Source organism: Protopterus annectens, chromosome 10.part0, assembly GCF_019279795.1.
Source record: "Protopterus annectens isolate FY-2018-M chromosome 10.part0, PAN1.0, whole genome shotgun sequence".
Taxonomy (NCBI): domain Eukaryota; kingdom Metazoa; phylum Chordata; order Ceratodontiformes; family Protopteridae; genus Protopterus; species Protopterus annectens.
In genome coordinates, this window is record NC_056744.1 from 1,645,144,397 (window position 1) to 1,645,164,360 (window position 19,964).

A 19,964-nucleotide genomic window follows, 5' to 3' on the forward strand; every position below is an offset into this window, starting at 1 on the left:
CCTTTAATCCACCCCTACACCCCCAATTGAAGAACTTTGAGTTAAAGGTCGAAAAAGAACTAAGGTGTGGTTTGAAACACAATTTTGTGTATCCGAATTTGACAACGAATGAAAATCAGGTTTTAAAAGATTTGAGTTACAATGGTAACTTAAGAGTAATGAAACCAGACAAAGGTGGGGGGGTTGTCCTTATGGATCACATTCACTATGAAGGCAAAATGATGGAATTACTGAATGACACTAACAAATATTCTAGAATTTAATTGAATGAAATTAACATAGCATATAGGAAAATTCAGGTTGCCTTAAAGGATTTATTAATGGATGGACTAATTGACATTAAAACCTACCACTACTTAAATGTTGAGAAGCCAAAGGTTCCTTCTATTTTTGGGATCCCAAAAGTACATAAGGATATTAACGACCCTCCCTTGTGAGCTATAGTGTCCGAAAATGGGTCAATAACAGCACCTTTAGCAAAGTTTGTTGATGTGAAGGTGAAAGGGTTAGTCTTGAATAACGTTAACATTTTAAAGGATTCCTGGGATTTTTTGAAGAAATTACAACCTAATTTGTATGATGATGAACTGGCTTTTGGGACATTGGATGTAGTTGATTTGTTTACTAGTATACCACATAATGTTGGTATGGAATGGTTTGAGGAGATGTTGACTGGATACAAGGAAATTACCCAAAATGAGTTTAGGACAATTTTGGTATTAATGTAATTGGTGTTAAAAAATAATTTTATCTTTTTTCAAGGAGAATATTTTAAGCAAGAAAAAGGAGTGGCCATGGGGGCACACTGTGCCCCTACCTATGCTAATATAGTTATGGCCTATTGGGAAAATGAATACTTGTTAAAATCCCCTTACAAATGTTATTGGACACTATATGGAAGGTTTTTAGATGACCTATGTTTTTTATGGAGAGGGAATCTAAATAATTTTTATGAATTTGTTGAATACCTTAAAGGTACAACTGAATTTTTTGATTTTACTTACAAATTCAATGAACATGAGTTAACTTATTTAGATGTAAACATTAAGAAAAACAATGGAAATTTTGTATCCAGGATTCATAGAAAGGAAACCTTCTCAAACTCGTATCTGCATTTTGCCAGTGCCCACCCGTTACATCAGAAGAAGGGGGTAATGAAAGGGCAACTTGTTAGAATGTGTAGGATGGCCTCAGATGATAAAACATTTACAGGCGAAGTCATAAAATTGAAAGAGTTATTTTTAAATAGAGGGTATCCCGGTGAATTGTTTGATAAAATATTGAAAGAAGTATGAGAAGAAAGGAAGGGTAGGTTTGCCCCTATTTTGGGGAAAACATCTCCCCAAAAAGGGAAAGAAGAAAAGTGGAGTAATGGGTTAGGCAAAGAGTTTAACTCAGGGTTTGTCACCACCTACGATGGTCAGTCTGGTGTTGTGAGAACGATAATAGATAGGGAATGGGATAATGTTTCTAAGGTTTCGGATTTGAAATATATTTTTGATGAACCTTTAACACATATTTACTGTAGGGGGAGTACTATCAAAAACTTTTTAGAAAGGGGCTCCAACAAATTTAAGGAAGGTAAATCCACTAGGGTGAAGAAAGGGTTGTACAAATGTGGTAGGTGTAATTATTGTGCCTACCTTAAACTGGTGATTCCTATTATTTGGAAGCTAGGAGAAGAAATATATTGTTACACACCTATGTTAATTGTGATACCAAGGGGATTATATATTTAGTTACTTGTAAGGAATGTGAATCCTTTTATGTAGGTAAATCTGAGAGAAAATTAAAACAGAGAATTTATGAACATCTTTATGATATTAGGAACAAATGTGAAAACAATGCATTGTATAAACATAGTTTGACATGCAAAACAAAAGGATTTCAGTTTTTTGTACTTGAGGTAGTTCCCTTGGATCCGAGGGGTGGCATGTGGGAGACCCTGGTTGAGTACAGAGAACTATACTGGCAGCTAATTTTGGAAGCTAATAGATCTCCAGGCCTAAATGATATGATTTCCTTAGCGCCAGTATTGAAATTAAGATCTGCCAAACTGTAATTTTCTTTTAACTATGTGTGTATCACTTTTTGATTAATTATATATACTTACACATACATGCCTGTGAACAATATTTATGACACAAGAGGGAGCCCAAGATCACTTATTTTATGTTTTGGATCAATTTTATTAGTGGTTTTTAAATATTGTTTAATATCTAGATATTTATGTCAAGGGTAGAATATTTATGGGAAATGTAATTTATTGTTTTAATACTGGAGAAATTCATGAATTTTTGTGTTTTATACACACATGCACACATATTTATTTATATTTATATTTTTTAGAAGAGCATTTGTTACCTATTAATTACCTCTGTTTTTTTATTGGATGTTTGATGGGATGAAGTTGTATTTAAATGGGAAGTGTGGGTTGTTTTAGCCATCTGATAAAGTTGAAGACGAAAACGTTTTTTGTGTGTGCTATGCGTTAATGTGGATTGCTTTCTTTATTTCATTAAACGGAGTTAGTGCTTCCAACAGGGTTTGTGGTGATACATTTTTGGATATATGTAAATTACCCTTTAAGGATATCTGTTTCAGCTAAATGGCATTTCTGAATGTCCATGACTTTTTTCTTTTAAATCTTTTTATGGACAATTTCAGGCCAATACAGCCAGACCCCTCTAGCTGTGGACATACATGTTTCTGCCTTCTTATGACATCATCAGCACACCATAGGAGAAATATTTGACTTTTGGATAATTTACATATATCCCATGTTGCCTCTGATTCAAGAGGTTTAAGGTATCACAGAGTGGAAAGTCTATCTTTGCTAGATTTTTCTTTTTGTGTTTTTAACTAATTGGTTTTCCTGTGTGACCTTTTTGTTCATTGTTTTGGTTTGTTGGTTGAGATATTTTGTAGGCACCCTTAGGTTTATGGATATCAGTTGGGTATGGCTACCCTGTGTTTTCAAAAGTCAAATATTTCTCTTTTGCTGTGTTGATGATGTTATATGAAGGCAGAAATATGGATGCTTACAGTTAGAGATGTTTGTTTTTTATTTGCCATTGTCTGTAAAACACTTAAAAAGTTATGGATGTTGAGAAATACCATTTACTTGGAGCACCTGTTATCTTTAAAGGTAATTTACATATATCCCATGTTGCCTCTGATTCAAGAGGTTTAAGGTATCAGACGGTGAAAATTCTAGCTTTGCTAGATTTTTCTTTTCTAATTGGTTTTCCTTTGTGACCTTTTTGTTCAACATTGTGAGTGTTCAGATTAGTAACATTTAAATCAAGAGTACCATAGCATGGGGGTTCAAAGATATAAGACGTCATATACTGGTATTATGTTTGCATTTCAACAAACCACTGTAACACTAATTTTCATAATAAAAAATATAGGCTTTCAAATTGTTTTTAGCCGCATGCATAACAGCAACTATGTCTGCAGGAATGAATGAATGAAGAAAAGCATACTGCTCAACTTCTTAGTATAACAATTCAGGACAAAGCTTTTAAATACTGGTCCTATGAACTTAGAAAGTAGTTATAGCTATAGGTTTTATATTAGTATGTATTTTCTGAAGGATATTAAGTCTGAAATTCAAATGTCTGTCATTATTTAGTGACTTCAATCCTCAGTGATTTGCCAGAAAACCATACTTTTGAAGAGGAACAGAAAAATATGAGGCAAAAAATGTGAATTATATTTGTAGTGATTGACTGTTGTTAGCATAATGTTATTTGTGATTTTGTATAGATTTATTGCTCCAAGCATGGTAGTTCTAGTTTCAGTAAGATAGGATTTGTCAAGTTTAAGCAGACCCAGCATTTGTGTGTGTGTGTGTGTGTGTGTGTGTGTGTGTGTGTGTGTGTGTGTGTGTGTGTGTGTGTGTGTGTTGTCTCATTCAAAAATATCCAGTTTCAATCAATAATACTAATACGGTACCTTTTTAATGACTTCACAGGAATAAGGCTTTCAGCTTTTTTTTTTTTTTTTTTTTATCTAGCTCAAAGTTGAAATATGAAGGAAACTTGTTTAAGACAGTCCATGTACTTAAAGATTCATGAAGTTAAATTAAACTAGTTGAAATTTTAGAATAAATAACTATAACATCCGACAAAACTACCTAAAAGAGTAAACTGCATTCTTTCACCATTCTGTGCTATAGTTCTGCCTGTTGCTTTAAACATACGTTTCTAATGACAACCACAGGTGGGTAGTAATTTTGCTTTGTTTACTGATTTTTAGGTATGTGGGCCAACCGTGTCCTATTCATGTGTTACAAGTGCGTATTTCACTGGAATGTGCTACTTGCTTGATCACAAACTGCACCAGGTACAACAGATACCTAAAACACTGCAAGGTAAGTAAAAAGTAGTTTCTAAAAATTTCTTTGAGTCAAAGGACCCCCAACTTCCCTTGTGGACATATAGATTTGAATCCCAAAAGCCCAGCATAAGATGAGTGAGACTGCAGTGACTGGCTATCTTTGCTACATTAAACAGTGCAATCTACTCTGCCCTGAGGTTTTATCATTGGGGGGGGGGGGGGGGTCCATGAGTCCACTGAGTCCAATACCTCACAATGTATTTAACTGAATGGGGTGCCACTGTGTCCCGACAAGGTAATGAAATTCCCTAACATTATATGTTAATGTATCTCACTAACTGTGCTGAGTATAGTACTAAAGTTGCCCAAGGACAGCTGGAGTTTTCAAGCAGTATAGCTCCATCTATATGTCAGACTTGGTATTGCAAGCAGGGAGCAGGAATACTGTTAAAGAGTTATAGGATTCCTGACGAGTTAAGACAGGCTGTTTTTCTGTAATGCAAGGCATGCAGTACGTGAATGGTTGTGCTGATAGTAAAACTGTATTTCTGTGGTTTTCTCTTATTTCCCAAGCTACACACATAGGTTAATAGGATGATACTAGGTGATTGGCCCAGAGGCCCTTATAAGCCTAGCCAAGAATTTTGTCCATGTTCCCACAAAGTCAGTGCCTGTTTCCCCTGTCCAGCAGGGAGACAGGTGGGATCCCAGGGGTGTATTTTCTGTTTCCCATCCAGGTTCCTCTTAAAGAGGGCCAGAGAGGTACTCTGCTTGACATTGAGAAAGAGTCTGTTCCACAGATGGGGGAGTCTTTGGGATACAAATCTATCCCACCAACAAGTTCTATTAATGTCACAGACCAGGTTAAGGCCTTGCATGCAGGTTGCTCAAGTAGAGTTTGATTTACGGATATGCAGCAACTCCATCAAGGCTGGGTCTGAGATGGCCTTGTATGCCAGACACAGATCACCTCTGTGCAGTCTGTATGAGACTGAGTAAAGGGACAGGGCTTTTAGCCTGTCTGTATAGGATAGGTGTTTGAGACCCTGGATTTTCCTGGTCAGGAACCTCTGTGGTCTCTCCAGCTGCTGCATGTGTTTGGCAAGGTATATACTGAAGGGGACATTGTACTTGATAATGGATCTGATAAGGGAGGAGTATAGGGATGTTATGACCTCCTTGTTCCTGGATGAAATACCCTTACTTATGAGGTGGGCCATGTAGAAAGCCTTCCATACAATGGAGACAATGTGATGGTCAAAAGTCAGGTTGCTATCAACCTAGGTGTCCAAGTCCCTCACAACTAATTGCATGCATAGTACGTTGTTATTAATGTGATAATTAGTGGGGATGCCATTTTCCCCAAAGGGGATAATGATGCATTTCTTGGCATTCAGTTTGAGTCCATGTTTCTGGCACCAGTCATTAGTTTGGGTAAGACCCTCGTGGAGGATGTTCACATCTGTAGGGGAATTTAAGATTGTGCCCAGCTTGCAGTTATCTGCAAACTTGGTCAGCCATAGACCACTGATTTTGGCTTTCACCCCCGAAAAGTATACCCCAAACAGTAGAGGCCCCAAGACTGATCCTTGGGGTACACTGCTCGTTACAGGTCTACAACTGGAGGTGGCTTCCCCTATTTTAACTGAGTGGATTCTGTCAGTGAGCCAGTTAGCTACCCATCTGGTAATATACAGCTTGATGCCTAGCTGGGCGAGTTTACTTATTATGCCCGAGTGAGGAATAGTATCGAAGGCTTTGGCTAGGTCAAGGTAGGCAGTGTGCATTGTCTTCTCATCGTCCATAGCTTTGATGACTGTTTTGAATACGTTGACTAAGTTTAACAGGCAGGATTTCCCTTTAACTGAACCAAACTGTTGCTTTCATGTTGTTACACAAATAAATGAGTCTTTGTGGGTTCTGTTTAAGCAGCTTTAGGTTCATAGGTTCATAGGTTTATACTAGGCTATCTGCCCTAAGGCATTTATATGCCTAGCCCAAAGTTATGTGGCTTACGCCACCCCTTATGTTAGAAATAATGTGCCCATTAGTTTGTTGTGCCTCTGTCCAGCAGTGACACAGAGATGATTCAGGGTAAACCTCGATCTCCCATCCACGGTCAAGATTTCTGTTGAACAGAGCCAGCGAGGTGCTCTGCCTCACATTGACTGGGATTTTATTCCACAGCATGGGGAGTCTCTGGGTGATAAATCTATCCCTCCAGAACGTCCTATTTATATCCGTGCTAAGGTTTAAGTCACTTGCTCTAGTGGTTCTGGTGGATTTGGATTTTTGAGGTGGAGCATGTCCATTAATTCGCGTTGGTCATGGCCTTGTATGTCAGGCACAGGTCACCTCTGAGCAGACGGTATGCAACTGAATAGAGTTGGAGTTTCTTCAGTCTGGCAGTATATGACAGGTTTTGGAGTCCCTTTATCCTTTTGGTGAGGAACTTTTGGGGTCTCTCCAATTGCTGCAGGTGTCGGGTGAGATACATCCCGAATGGGGCATTGTACTCGATCATTGGTCTGATAAGTGAAGAGTACAGGGGAACAATGACCTCACTTGATCTGGATGTGAATCCCTTCATGATCAGATGGGCAATGTAGAAGGTCTTTCGACGAGAGGCCACTGTCAACCTGGGTACCCAGGTCCCTGATAACCTCTTCTGTGCTTAGTGGGTTGCCACCTATATGGTAGCTTGGGGTTACCTTGTTTTCCCGAAGGGTATGACTATACACTTTTTGCGTTTAACTTCAGGCCATGGCTCTGGCACCAGCTATCAGTTTCCGTGAGACCCCTCTGAAGGATGTCTGTGTCCGATGTACTATCCACTATGGCACCCAGTTTGCAGTCATCCGCAAACTTTGTCAGCCATAGTCCTCCTATGTTTGCCTGTACTTCTGAGAAGTAGATGCTGAACAATAGGGGGCCAAGGACTGAGCCCTGTGGGACACCACTTGTAACCGGCTTGGAGTCTGACATGGCTCCAGCAACTCTAACCCTGTGGGTTCTGTCCTTTAGCCAGTTTGCAACCCATCTTGTGACATATGGGTTTACACTTAAGCTGGTAAGTTTCTCTATGATACCCAAGTGGGGTATTGTGTCGAAAGCTTTTGCAAGGTCAAGGTAGGCTGTATGGACTGCCTTTCCCTCATCAATGGCCTTGGTAACTGTTTCGAAGAAGTCGACCAAGTTCAAAAGGCAAGATCTGCCCTTGACAAAGCCAAACTGGGTTGGGTCCAAGGTCTGCAAGTCCCCTATGTCCTTGTTTATGAGTTCCATTATGATCCTCTCCATAGCTTTGCAGACCAGGCTTGTTAAGCTTATGGGGCGGTAATTACCTGGGTCCGTAGAGGCACCGCCTTTGTGGAGTGGGACCACAGTTGCCGTATGCCACTCCTTGGGCACATATCCTGTGGTAAGGCTAAGATTAAACAGCTGCCTTATGTGCGGGTTTAGTTCTTCACAAACACATTACTATAAAGCTGACTTGACTATGACTAAGTAACTTATATACAAACTAACTGCTGTGATCATACATGGTTACACACTCTCTACTTCTTCAAAATGGCACTAGGGATTGCACGTGTCTGTAATTTATACATGCACACACAGCCTCGCATGCTTCTTAAAGACATAGCGCACACACTACACTCTGATATACACAAACTGTGTGGGATCAAGCGTTTGGAGGTTGCCAGTGTCCTTGTTTATAAGGTCCATGATAATGCATTCCATGGCCTTGCAGATCAGGCTAGTTAGGCTGATGGGCCTATAATTGCCTCGGACAGTGGACGCTCCACCTTTGTGTAGAGGGATGACAGTGGCTGTCTTCCAATCAGCTGGGACGAAGCCTGTGCTCAGGCTTTGGTTGAATAGGGTACCTAATGAAGTTGAGAGCTCATGCCTGAGTTCATGTAGGATACAGCCAGGGATGTTGTTGGGTCCCATGGAGACTGTATTTTTTGCCTTTGAGAGGGCATTAAGACCTGCTCCCTGGTGAAGAGGAGAGGGGGGCAGGTGATGGGAATGTCGTGGTTTATTGATGGAGGGACAAGGGGGTGAAGTTTTCACTGAACCTGTCTGGCAGCAGGTTGGCTATATCTGCGGCATTTGTGTATGTGGTGTTATTGGCCACCAGTTCAAAGCAGATTTGGGTGTTACGTTTGAGACTACGGATGTATGTGAAGAAGGCCTTGTGATTGTCCTTAGCTGATGTGGCCAATTTGGACTCGAAGTTAGCCTTAGAGGATTTCACCAGTGACCTTATTTGTTTGTTCAGACAAAGGAAAGATTGCTTCCAACTTGGCACCTGCTCCTTCTTGGTTTTGGACAGCAATTTTTTTCCTTTTATTATAGAGTTTGTTTATTGCTGCTGTCCACCAGACAGGTTTACTTTTCCTTGAGGAAGATGATTTGGTCCTGTCAGGTATTGCTGAGTCCATACAGCTATGTAGGTGCTTATGTAGTTTTCTAGTGTAGGCTTGGACATTAGTGTTAGTTCCAACTGAAGGTGGTGCAGTGGCTGTGAAGCTGCTTATACCTGCTCTCAGGAGATTATACTCAGCTTTTGGAAAGTTTTTTTTGTTTGACCCTGAAGACGGGGGGGTCAGGGAGATGGTGACTTCAAAAGTGAACACTTTATGGTCAGATAATACCAAGGAGGATGACACTGTAGGGGTGCTACAGTGGCTACTCGTGTTGGTTAGGACCAGGTCCAGGATATTTTCACCTCCTGTAGGGGTGTCGACCAGCTGATGTAATGCACTGGCATTGATGAAGTCGAGGAATCTCTGGGCATTTATGTTTGGGCTAGAATAGGTTTTCCACTCTGTGGCTGGGTAGTTAAAGTCACCCAGAATCAGGGTAGGGGTTTGAATCTTGATGGATTCAAGTAAGTCCAGATATGTGGAGTGGGCATCCTGAGTCATGGTTGGGGGTCTGTAGCTATCTATGATTTGAATAGGTGTTTTATCAATAGCTAACTGCATGTGGAGTGTTTCTTGTGTGTCATACCATTTGACTAGGTTGGAAGTGTGTATGTCTTTGATAAATATTGAAACTCCACCTCCTTTGGCTTTGTAGCCCTCTGTTTGGGGTCTGAAAGTATAGTAGGATGAGTAACCTGGTAAGGCTGGGGTGCTCTCCTTAGTTTTGAACCAGGTTTTAGTGACTGCACAAATGTCAGCATCCTCCAGGGCAAGGAATGCTTGCAGTGAGTGCAGTTTCATGCTAAGACTCCTAGCGTTTAGCAGTATGACCTTTAAATTTTGTTTAGAAGAATGTTTCATGTTGGTAATTTTGTGCTCATGACTTTGCTTAAAAAAGGCACTATGGGGGAGGAAACAGTCTTTGCCAGAAGCCTGAAGCCCAGGGGAGACAGATGAAGGCAAGCATCGTGGTCTGTGTCATGTCCTCCCAGGCTGTCAGGTACCGGATCCCCTTGGAATGTCACCAGAAACTAAGCCAATTGTTAAAGTCAATTATTTTCTGTTTGTATTGAGGCATCATTGTGGGTGATGGTAGTATGCTACTTAAGGCTAGGGGCATATCTGCCTGGGACATATATTCAGCGAGCTCAATCATGTCTGTATTCATATAGTCCAGAGAGGTATGCCTCAAGTCATTCACACCAACATGGACTATGACAGAGTCATAACAGTACCTGTTGTTAAGAGACTTGAGTGTGTGCATGATATGGTGGATTTTAGCACCTGACAAGCAACTTACTGTGACTTTCTCCTTGTCTAGCCTGGTGAGGGGCACATCTGTGTGTCTCACAATAGAGTCTTCTATGATTAGTATGCTGGGTTTGTGGCTGGGCCTTAGAGGCTGTGAGACACAGGCATGTGTACTATGTGTGATGCTTGGTGCTGTAGGTTGTGATGTACGTATGTGTTTTTGCTTCAGAAGTCTCTTTTGTTTAGGTAGTTTTTTTTTGAGAACCTCTGCATATGTAGGAGTGTGTTGTACAGGTGTGAGTGGTGTAAGAGGTGTGGTGTTCGTAGTGTTTGTGCAGACAACCTTCTCAGTGCCAGATGTACTGGCCTGTGACTGAGACAGCAAGGATTTTAGGTTCTTAATGTAATTGCATCTCTCACATATTGTTTTCCTGGGTGGTAGTAGTAGAGGGTTTTCTTTGTACATAAGGCAGTTGCTACACTGTCTTACGATGCCCATATCAACCAGACTAGCAGGAGAAACCATAGGAAATTGTCCGTCCATGGGTGTCAGAATCTGTGGAAGAGAGGTCAGGGAAAGTAGAGTGGGTACTATCTGGGGAGAGTACCTATAGGTGTAAGTAGGGCTGGATAAAATCAATACAGTAGCTGCAAGGGCCTTACTTACACAGGACTGCTGGGAAAGAGAAAAAATGCAGCTGAAATACCTCACAAAGGGTTAAAACAGCACAGTGGGGGTGAGTGATGCGCAAACACGCACAAACCCATGCAAACGTAGTGTTTAAATACCACAAAAAACAAAAGTAAAATCGAAACACTGGAACTGACTGGTCACCCCTTGTCCCTGAGCTCTTAGCTCAACACCCTATGCCAGACCAGTTCCAACCAGTTCACTTACTCCGACTAAATGCAGGCAGGCCCCGGCCAACACAAGATGGCATAGCAGGAAACACAGGAATCACACAGATAGATCTGGATACAGCAAACCTGTAACCAGACTATGCTAAAGATATTTAAACTATGTTTAGGGTGATTTAGCACAGTAGAACAGATACACACTTAAATATAACAGTAGCAAACAAGAGTAAACTGATTTAAATAAATTAACCAAGTAACCAATAAAAAAGCTCAAATCTGAGCTCTATTTGGGCAACTTTCAGTGAGACGAGTTCTAACTGCACGCTTCTGCCACTACGGTGCAGGGGAACTCTCTCCAAAAAAAGATGGCCTGGATTCGTGCTCAAGTTATACGAACAAGCTAGATTCAGCAGGTCTGAATCTGGTCTATGCTACAGCAAACAAGGCGCACCAATTTCAGAAATAAACAGTTCAAATAAGCAGGCACAATAAGCCTTCAACCTGCAATTTCCAGCTGAGAAGGGCAGAATCTATCCTCTCCTCCCACAAGAGTGTAGACCACAGACATTCTTAATGTAAAATAACTGGCCTGAAGCCTAAGTGCTTAAACCAGAACTAAAACACTTTTAGAATAGCAGACACACTAAACCTTCAACCAGCAATTCTCAGCTTAGAAGGATGTAAGCTACTTCTCCTGACACAAGAATATAACCTTCCTAATGTAAAACAACTGACCTGAAGTGCAAGTGCTTAAACCAAAAGGCTTAGAATAACAGTTACAATGTAATCAGGCTACTAACAAGCAGTAATAAATGCAGCAGAATAAATGCAATTGAAATACTTTTAAGAACAAGCAGCAAAAGCAAAATAAAGTAATAAAGTATGAAGAAATACAAATACAGTAAAAGCAGATGAACAAAGTGCAATTTTTTAGGTTACCTGGGATGGGAGGAAACAAGATAATGCAAGGTTGAGAAACTAAGGGGGTGGGCCTTCCCGAATGATCTCTCTCTCTCTCTACCCAGTAGAATGAGCTGATGAGATGGGACTGGGAGGAATGTCCAAAATTAGATTTACAGTAGGGGCGGGCATCTGAAAAGCCACTAAATTTAAGAACACAACAAGAGCTGGGTGGGTGGCAGGGGAAAAATGCAGCCAGGCCACACAATCACTTCAGCTAAATACAGATATTTCTAAATAAAAGAGCAATGCTGTTTCTCAGCTCCCCCACTAATTAACTGATGCTGTTCACAGTTTGCAAAGGAATTCTTTGGTAACTTTTTTTAACTGACCCTAGCCAAGAACTCTTAACAGAACAGAAAACTTAAAACAAAATAAATGTAATACTAGAGTAAGATACAAAATAGAAGTGATCAAACCTTAAATGAAGAGCTTCAAATCAAAATTCAGAGCAGCCAAGCCACACAAACATTTCTGAGACATTTTTTTAAAACTTCATAGGATTACAAAGATATGGTCCTTTGTTGGTTTGTAACATATACATTTTTATGCAGGCATTTCTGAGGAACTGTTGCTGAGTAGTTGTTTATGAAAAATATTACATTATAGAATATCATTTATTGTGTTAATATAGATATCTATTTTATCAGACCACATGTAGTTAAAACGTAATTTACAGTAGTACATTAAGCTTCTCTAAAAGTGGAATATGGAAATTCCATACACACACCACTGCTCTTAGAAGAAGAAGGCATACATGTGAAAACAGTAAAGCAGGTTACAGTGGTCTACATATAGTTAGTTGCCATGTGATATGTTTTTTGCTGTTTGCTCAGGTAGCCTCTCCGGATAAAACTGATACAATTCCTTAAAGCTTTTTGCATATTAACCACTATGCATTGATGCTGCTTTGTTATACTGAGCATGAAGTCATTGTACATGAACAACTGTATTATTATTTATTATTATCTGATTATTTTTAGAATGCCCAAAGGCCCCCACGGACATTGCAGTATTGTTTGATGGCTCAGACAGCATCAGTGCAAGTGATTTTATAAAAATGAAAACATTCTTGAAGGACATGATTCAACTTTTCAAAGAAAAAGATGTCCGGGTAAGTTTTGAAGCATTACAGCTCCTTTGCTGAAACAGCTCTGTTAAAGAAAAAAAAATAAAACAAATTTGCTAATTGTGTAAGTTCACTAGGCATATAGAGCCTTTTTAGGGGAGACTCTAGAACAGTTCCTGGACAAGTGAGGCTGAGGACTGCTGTGCCGTCTAAGTCTAGCATCACAGCCTTAAATTTCTAAGCCAAACTGTCAACTAACAAGTTCACAGTGCTATGCTGGGATGGAGACACTGAGTCTGATAATTATGAAAAGTGATTTCATGTGAAAGTATATTCCTTACATGCGTTTAGCCTTGTAAGGCCTTGCAGCAGTCTTGGCCTTTTAACTAAGATCAAGTATAGTACCAAGTGTAGACTTCCACCTACATGCAGATTAACTGCCAAACAGTCCTTTTCTGAGGTACTGCCATTGCGTCACATAATTTATCTGTATATTTCCAATGTAGTATCATCTTCCATGTACCATTACACCTACAGCACTTTCTTCCTGTTGCATTTTTATTATTGATATATTTGCTGTCATACTACATATTTAGCACCTCATTTTATTCATCTTCATCGAAGTAGTGCATTTATTGTACCTCTATAGCTCACTATCTTCTTCTGCATATATCTTCATGCTTGTTGTAGCTCCTCCAATACTCTGTTATGCCTGCAGTGCCTTCCTTCATTAATACCTCAATTTCTATACCTTCAGAGGGCCTGTCATACTAAGAGAAACTTCATTACTCAAAAAGTACTGGTATACTGGCTTGAGGACTAGTATGACAGTGAACAACACTTCTTAGCGTACACCTTTATTTTGATCACTTTTGTCCTAAAACGACTTCAGAACACAACATAAATCTCAATTTCCACCATCATTTATACACCTTTCTGTTTACACAATTATCTAAATCTAATTAACATTCAATTTTACATAAAACACTACTACCATAAAACCAGTAATAAAACTACTTATTCAGATATAATTTCCTATACTTAAAAAAATGTAATGTTAATAACTTTGTTTAAACCTGGTGTTTTATCTGCTTCAAGTCTAATTTGCCAACAAGTCTCCCATTGTTCTAAAAAAAATTTTTAAATCACCATCCCTTAAATCTAATTTACCTATTTCTAAAATGGAAAAAAGAAACTTCTTATATTTTTACATTTAATTGTATGTCTATACAAAGAACTGTTTTCATCTTTCATTTTTATGTTATAAAAATGTTACCTTATTCTTTCATGAAGGGACCTAGTCGTCATTCCCACATAAAATCCTGGACACTCATTACATACACAAATATACACCACATCTTTCGTTTTACATGTAAAGTGCCCTGGCACTTTGATTGTATGGGAATAAGTTTGTATATCTACAGTACCTACAATTACCACACTTGTACATACCATCTCCTTTTTGGGTATGCAGATGTTCTGAAACAAACTTAGTATTGTCTCGATAAAACATCTTTTTCAGATTATGTTCATTTGTATCAGTAAAATTAGGTTTATTACCTACTATCTCAAACAGTTGCTTATTGCCTTCCAAAATCTTCCAATTATTTTTAATAATTTCTCTAATTTTCTTAGTATCTACTGTTATTTCCAGGTTACATGTTAAATTTTTATTCATATTATAGGTTTATAGGTTCATAGGTAGGTACTAGGCTATCAGCCCAAGGGTCTACATAAGCCTAGCCAGCAAGGTTCCATAGCTTAAGCCACCCAAGAAAGTTATTTTCCTGTGCCACTGTCCAGCAGAGACACAGAAGTGATCCCCGGGGTGTATTTCCTATTTCCCATCCACTCATCAAGATTTTTCTTGTAGAGTGCTAATGAAGAGCTTTGCTTGACATAGATGGGTAGCTTGTTCCAGAGTATAGGAAGTCTCTGGGATAGGAATCTATCCCTCCAGCGTGTCCTGTTTATTGTGGTGACAAGGTTTAGGTCCCTAGAGCGTGTAGCTCGGAGGGATTGGGATTTCTTTAGGTGTAGCATGTCCAACAGCTCTGGGTTAGACATAGCTTTATATATTAGGCAGAGATCACCTCGGAGTAGGCGATATGCTACGGAGTAAAGCTGGAGTTTTTTGAGGCGGTCAGTGTATGGCATTTGTTTGAGGCCAGTAATCCTCTTTGTGAGGTACTTCTCTGGCCTTTCCAGCTGCTGCAGATGTCTTGTGAGGTACATTCAAAAAGGGGTGTTGTACTCTATAATGGGTCTAATGAGTGACGAGTAGAGGGGAACAATGGCCTCTTTTTTTCCTGGATGAGAACCCTTTTATGATGAGGTGTGCCATGTAGAAGGACTTCCTGACTACTGTGGCGATGTGACTATCAAAGGAGAGACTACTGTCCACCTGGGACTCAAGGTCTCTTATCACACATTCCATGTTAAGTAGAATCCTGCCTATGTGGTAGTTCATGGGTACAGAGTTTTTACCAAAGGGGATGAAACTGCACTTTTTGGCACTGAGCTTGAGGCCATGACTCTGACACCAGGCATCTGTCTCAGTGAGGCCCTTCTGTAGGATGTCCATATCATTTGGGGACTTGACTATGGCACCTAGTTTGCAGTCATCTGTGAACTTCGTTAGACAAAAGCCTTCTGTGTTAGCCTGTACTTCAGAGAAGTAGATACTAAACAGGAGAGGTCCCAGGACGGAACCCTGTGGTACTCCACTTGTCACTGCTTTGAGGTCAGATTTGGAGTCTGCAACTTTTACAGTGTCGGTTTTGTCAGTGAGCCAGTTAGCAACCCATCTTGTGACGTAGGGATTTATACCTAGTTTAGTGAGTTTAGCTATAATTCTAGAATGGGGGATGGTGTTGAAAGCCTTGGCGAGGTCAAGATAGGTGGTGTGAACCACCTTACCCTCATCCACGGCTTTGGTGACTGCCTCAAAAAAGTCGATCAGGTTCAGGAGGCATGATCTGCCTTTCACAAACCCGAACTGGGTGGGATCCAGAGTTTGGAGGTTACCAATGTCTATGTTTATGAGTTCCATGATGATACGTTCCGTGGCCTTGCAGACCAGGCTCATCAGGCTAATAGGTCGATAGTTCCCGGGATCAGTGGTGGCTCCCACTTTGTGGAGTGGGATAACTGTTACTGTGTGCCATTCAGTGGGCACAAAGCCTGATGCGAGGCTATTATTGAACATGGTGCTTAAGTAGGGAGCCAGTTCGTTCTGAAGTTCGTGTAAAACGCAGCCTGGGATGTTGTCCGGTCCCATGGATGCTGTGTTTTTGGCTTTAGAGAGTGCAGCTTTTACCTGCGTAGTTGTGATTACAGGGACTCTGCATTCTTCCTGTATAGATATGGGCCCTTTAGGGGGGTGAGAGAGGGGGGTAAAGTTAGCACTGAACCTGTCTGCCAGGATGTTGGCAATATCAGTTGGTTCTGTAATTTTTGTGCCTTTGTGCTGTAACTCAGAGCAGATCTGGGTGTTGCCATCTAGATTCTTGACATAGCTATAGAATGCTTTGTGGTTGTCCTTGGAATTAGTGGCAATTTTGTTTTTGTAGCTAGCTTTGGAGGATCTTATAAGGGATCTCAGCTTCTTACTGAGCTTGACCAGGGAGCTCCTCCACTCATGGGATTTTACTCTCTTTTGCAACAGTTTTTTCCTTCTGTTGTACAGTTTGTTTATTTCAGGGGACCACCAGATTGGCTTCCTTTTTTTGGAGGATAGCGTCTTGGTTCTGTTTGGGATAGCACGATCCATACACTCGTGTAAGTGCTTATAAAGTGCATTTGTGTAGGATTCAGCAGTTGTAACTGCACTGTCCATCTGCGTGGGTATCTTGAAGTTCACCACTTCTGTCTCATTACAGCCGAGTGACGTCTCCAGGCGTTTCTGCAGTTACACCCTACTGCTCCTCTAGGTGTCAAATATTGCCTGTTCATATTTGCATTAATAATTCCAAAACCATGTTACATACAAGGTATTGGAAAATGTTATCTTGAAGCATACATGATAGCAAACACAATTGGATTGATATATGACCTCTGTCAATGGGTATTTGTTAAAAATATAAGGTGATAACTTACATTTTTAAATTCTGAAGCCACGCCCACCAGGAGTTAAAGGTACACACTCAAAAGAGCTCTACTGGAGGGAAAGCATGAAGTTGGCTTTGGAGAAATTTTTTACTGTGGTTTCCTTAATGGGGGGTGGGGGCGGGATGTGGATATCAAGGGTGATAGGCTTATGGTCAGATCGGACCAACGAGGAGTTGACTTCAGGTGTGGAACACTGGTCACTCATGTTGGTAATGACTAGGTCTAGGATATTGTTGCCCCTGGTGGGGGTGTGGATAAGTTGATCTAGGGCATTGGAGTTTATGAATTCCAGAAAGCGTTGAGCTAAGGAGTTGGTACATGAGTAGTTTTCCCAGTTAATGGTGGGGTAGATGAAGTCGCCCATTATTAGGGTGTTTGGTTGAACCCTAATATTTTCCATTACATCAAGAAAAGAGGAGTGGGAATCCTGGGCATGGTGGGGGATCTGTAGCAAGCTACAGTTTGGATTACAGTTTTGCCCAAAGTTAGTTGCACTTGGATAACCCGGGATGCATTATGCTGAGCAACTTGCCTGGAGGTGTGGATATCCTTAATGAATATGGACACACCTCCGCCTTTGGTGTTTCGGTCCAGGTTACATGGCCGAAAAGTGTGGTATGAGTTATAGGCTGGTAGTGCAGGGGTGCTTTCTGGAGCCTTGAACCAGGTCTCAGTCACTGCACAGATATTGATGTTCTCCATTTTAAGGAGTGCCTCGAGTGAGGGCATTTTGAGATTTAGACTTCTAGCATTGAGTAGCATTACCCTCAGTTTTTGCTTTCCTGTTCCTGTTATGGTGGTGAATTTGTTATTCGAACCCTGCCTACAAAAAGCACTATAGGGGCAGCAAGAGCCTTAGCCAGTATCCGGAATCCCAGGGGAGACAGGTGCAGGCCATCTGTGGCAAAGCATCGTGGTCTGTCGACCATGTCATCCCAAGCAGACAGATACTGGATCTGCTTAGAATGACACCAGAAACTTAGCCAATTGTTGAAGTCAGTCATTTTGTCCTTGTACTGAGATATCATTCTGGGCAATGGCAGAATGCCACTCAGGGCTAGGGTCATACCTGCCTGGGCTACAAGATCGGAGAGCTCTTCCATCTCTCTTTTCATGTAGTCCAGGGAGGTACGTCGCAGGTCATTCACACCAACATGCACAATGATAGAGTCATATTTGTACTTGTTGTGGAGTGACCTGAGTGCGTGGGTTATGTGGCAGATCCTGGCACCCAACAGGCATATTATTCTCTTCAGTAACCAAATTAGGGGGGTAGTTCTCTTGTCTCATGCTAAAAATATCTTCAGCTAATTTACTAAGGTAATCTTTATCATATCCCCTAACTTCAATCACATATAATTTTAAACTCCTCCTTTGTTACATCATCGTTACTTGTCATCCTACTGCATCTTATTAGTTGCCTTTTTGGAATATTCTTTTTTATAAACCCGGGATGATTACTTTTATTATGTAAATAACTATTTATAAATGTTTCTTTCCTGTGTATCTTACTTTCAAATATCTTTATCTATTTCATCCCATTCAAGATTAACATCTAAAAAAATTAATGTTACTACCCTTGTCACCCAAAGTAAATTTCAAAAATTCTGACATAATTAATCCTGTTCACAAAGTCTATCACAGTAGTAGGGTCACCTTTTATTATAAAAAAAAAAATCATCAACAAATCTGTTGTAGTAACACATTAAATATTTTACAAGTGTCTTTTAGTACTGTATTTTCCCACCACCCATCACAATTTTGGCAAAATAAGGCGATGCTGGAGACCCCATTGCAACACCCCTCAATTGCTTAAAATATTTACCATCAAACATAAAATAATTATTATCCAACAATAGGTCTAACATAATTGCAAGATTGTTAATTTTCTCACTTGGTATATCTTGACACGTATTGCAATACTGTCCTTTAGAAATGACATCATCACAGCAGCTGAAAGGTTTGATAGTGATGGACAGTAGCAAACAGTAGTGATGATACAGGGTTAATGAAAGTGCCAAGTGGTGTCCAACAGTTCCCACGATTTTCCCATCTGGCACATCTCAGACTGTAGCAGCAATTTGTGTGGGGTGATTTCCCTCAATGACATCTAATACTGGATATTCCCTGGAGCCAGGGTTCATGACACCAATACATGACCCACAGAGCATGGCTGAAATAGCTTGCAACTCATTACTGTCACAGTCTCACAAAATCGCCACGTGTGTGTTCATATTTTTCAAAGCTTGCTTCTGCTGTTTACATTCCTCTTGTGGTGTGCGTCAGTGTGGTCTGGAGATCTGTAGAAAGTTGTTTACTGTATGTGCAGTTCTGCATGGTGGTACACCCCACCTACAACTAGAGCAGGTATTCCCATTAGGAAACAAACAGACTAGAGTCAGCATAAGAGAATGTGCCAGGTGAGGAAACATCAGAGGAACTGGCTGCAGGGGGAGGCCATGTGAGATACAGGCATGTGCATTTTGCTACATCACTAAAAAAGAGGGGATGACTAGTCCACCGCTATAGGTCAGAATAGATACTACAAGATTAAAAGTGATGCATACAGTACCACATCTAGGCTATGTGTACAGTGCATTGACTCACCGCACTGTGATCAGACATGACTTACCCATGTAACACAGCAATAAGGTTAGGGAACATGTATCATCTTTTGCAGAGGTGGGAGGGACATAGTAACAGGGATCGGCTAAGGATATGGAATGGAGTGTTGCATATACTGTGCAGGAAGGTGGTGGTGCTTCCTGAGAGAGTTATGTGTCCTAGCAAGCAGATTATATCCGTGAGTTTGTGGCAGACCTGCTGGGCTGATCTGTTTTGTCCACTGTGTTAAAAATCCTCAACCAGCTCATACCACAGACATTCCTAGAAGACCCAGTTGGTCTTGTCTGTGGTCAGGATCTGCTGTCCTTGCTCAC

General features: G+C 40.5%; 1 protein-coding gene across 1 annotated transcript in view; it reads left to right on the forward strand.

Annotated features, from left to right (window-relative positions):
- Positions 1-19,964, forward strand: part of LOC122814359 (integrin alpha-X-like) — an 845,034-nt gene that overhangs the window by 330,095 nt on the left and 494,975 nt on the right. The window contains exons 5-6 of the mRNA XM_044086945.1: positions 4,264-4,378; positions 12,830-12,960. Of these exons, the coding sequence (XP_043942880.1) occupies positions 4,264-4,378; positions 12,830-12,960 (246 nt within the window). The remainder of the gene's footprint in view (positions 1-4,263; positions 4,379-12,829; positions 12,961-19,964) is intronic.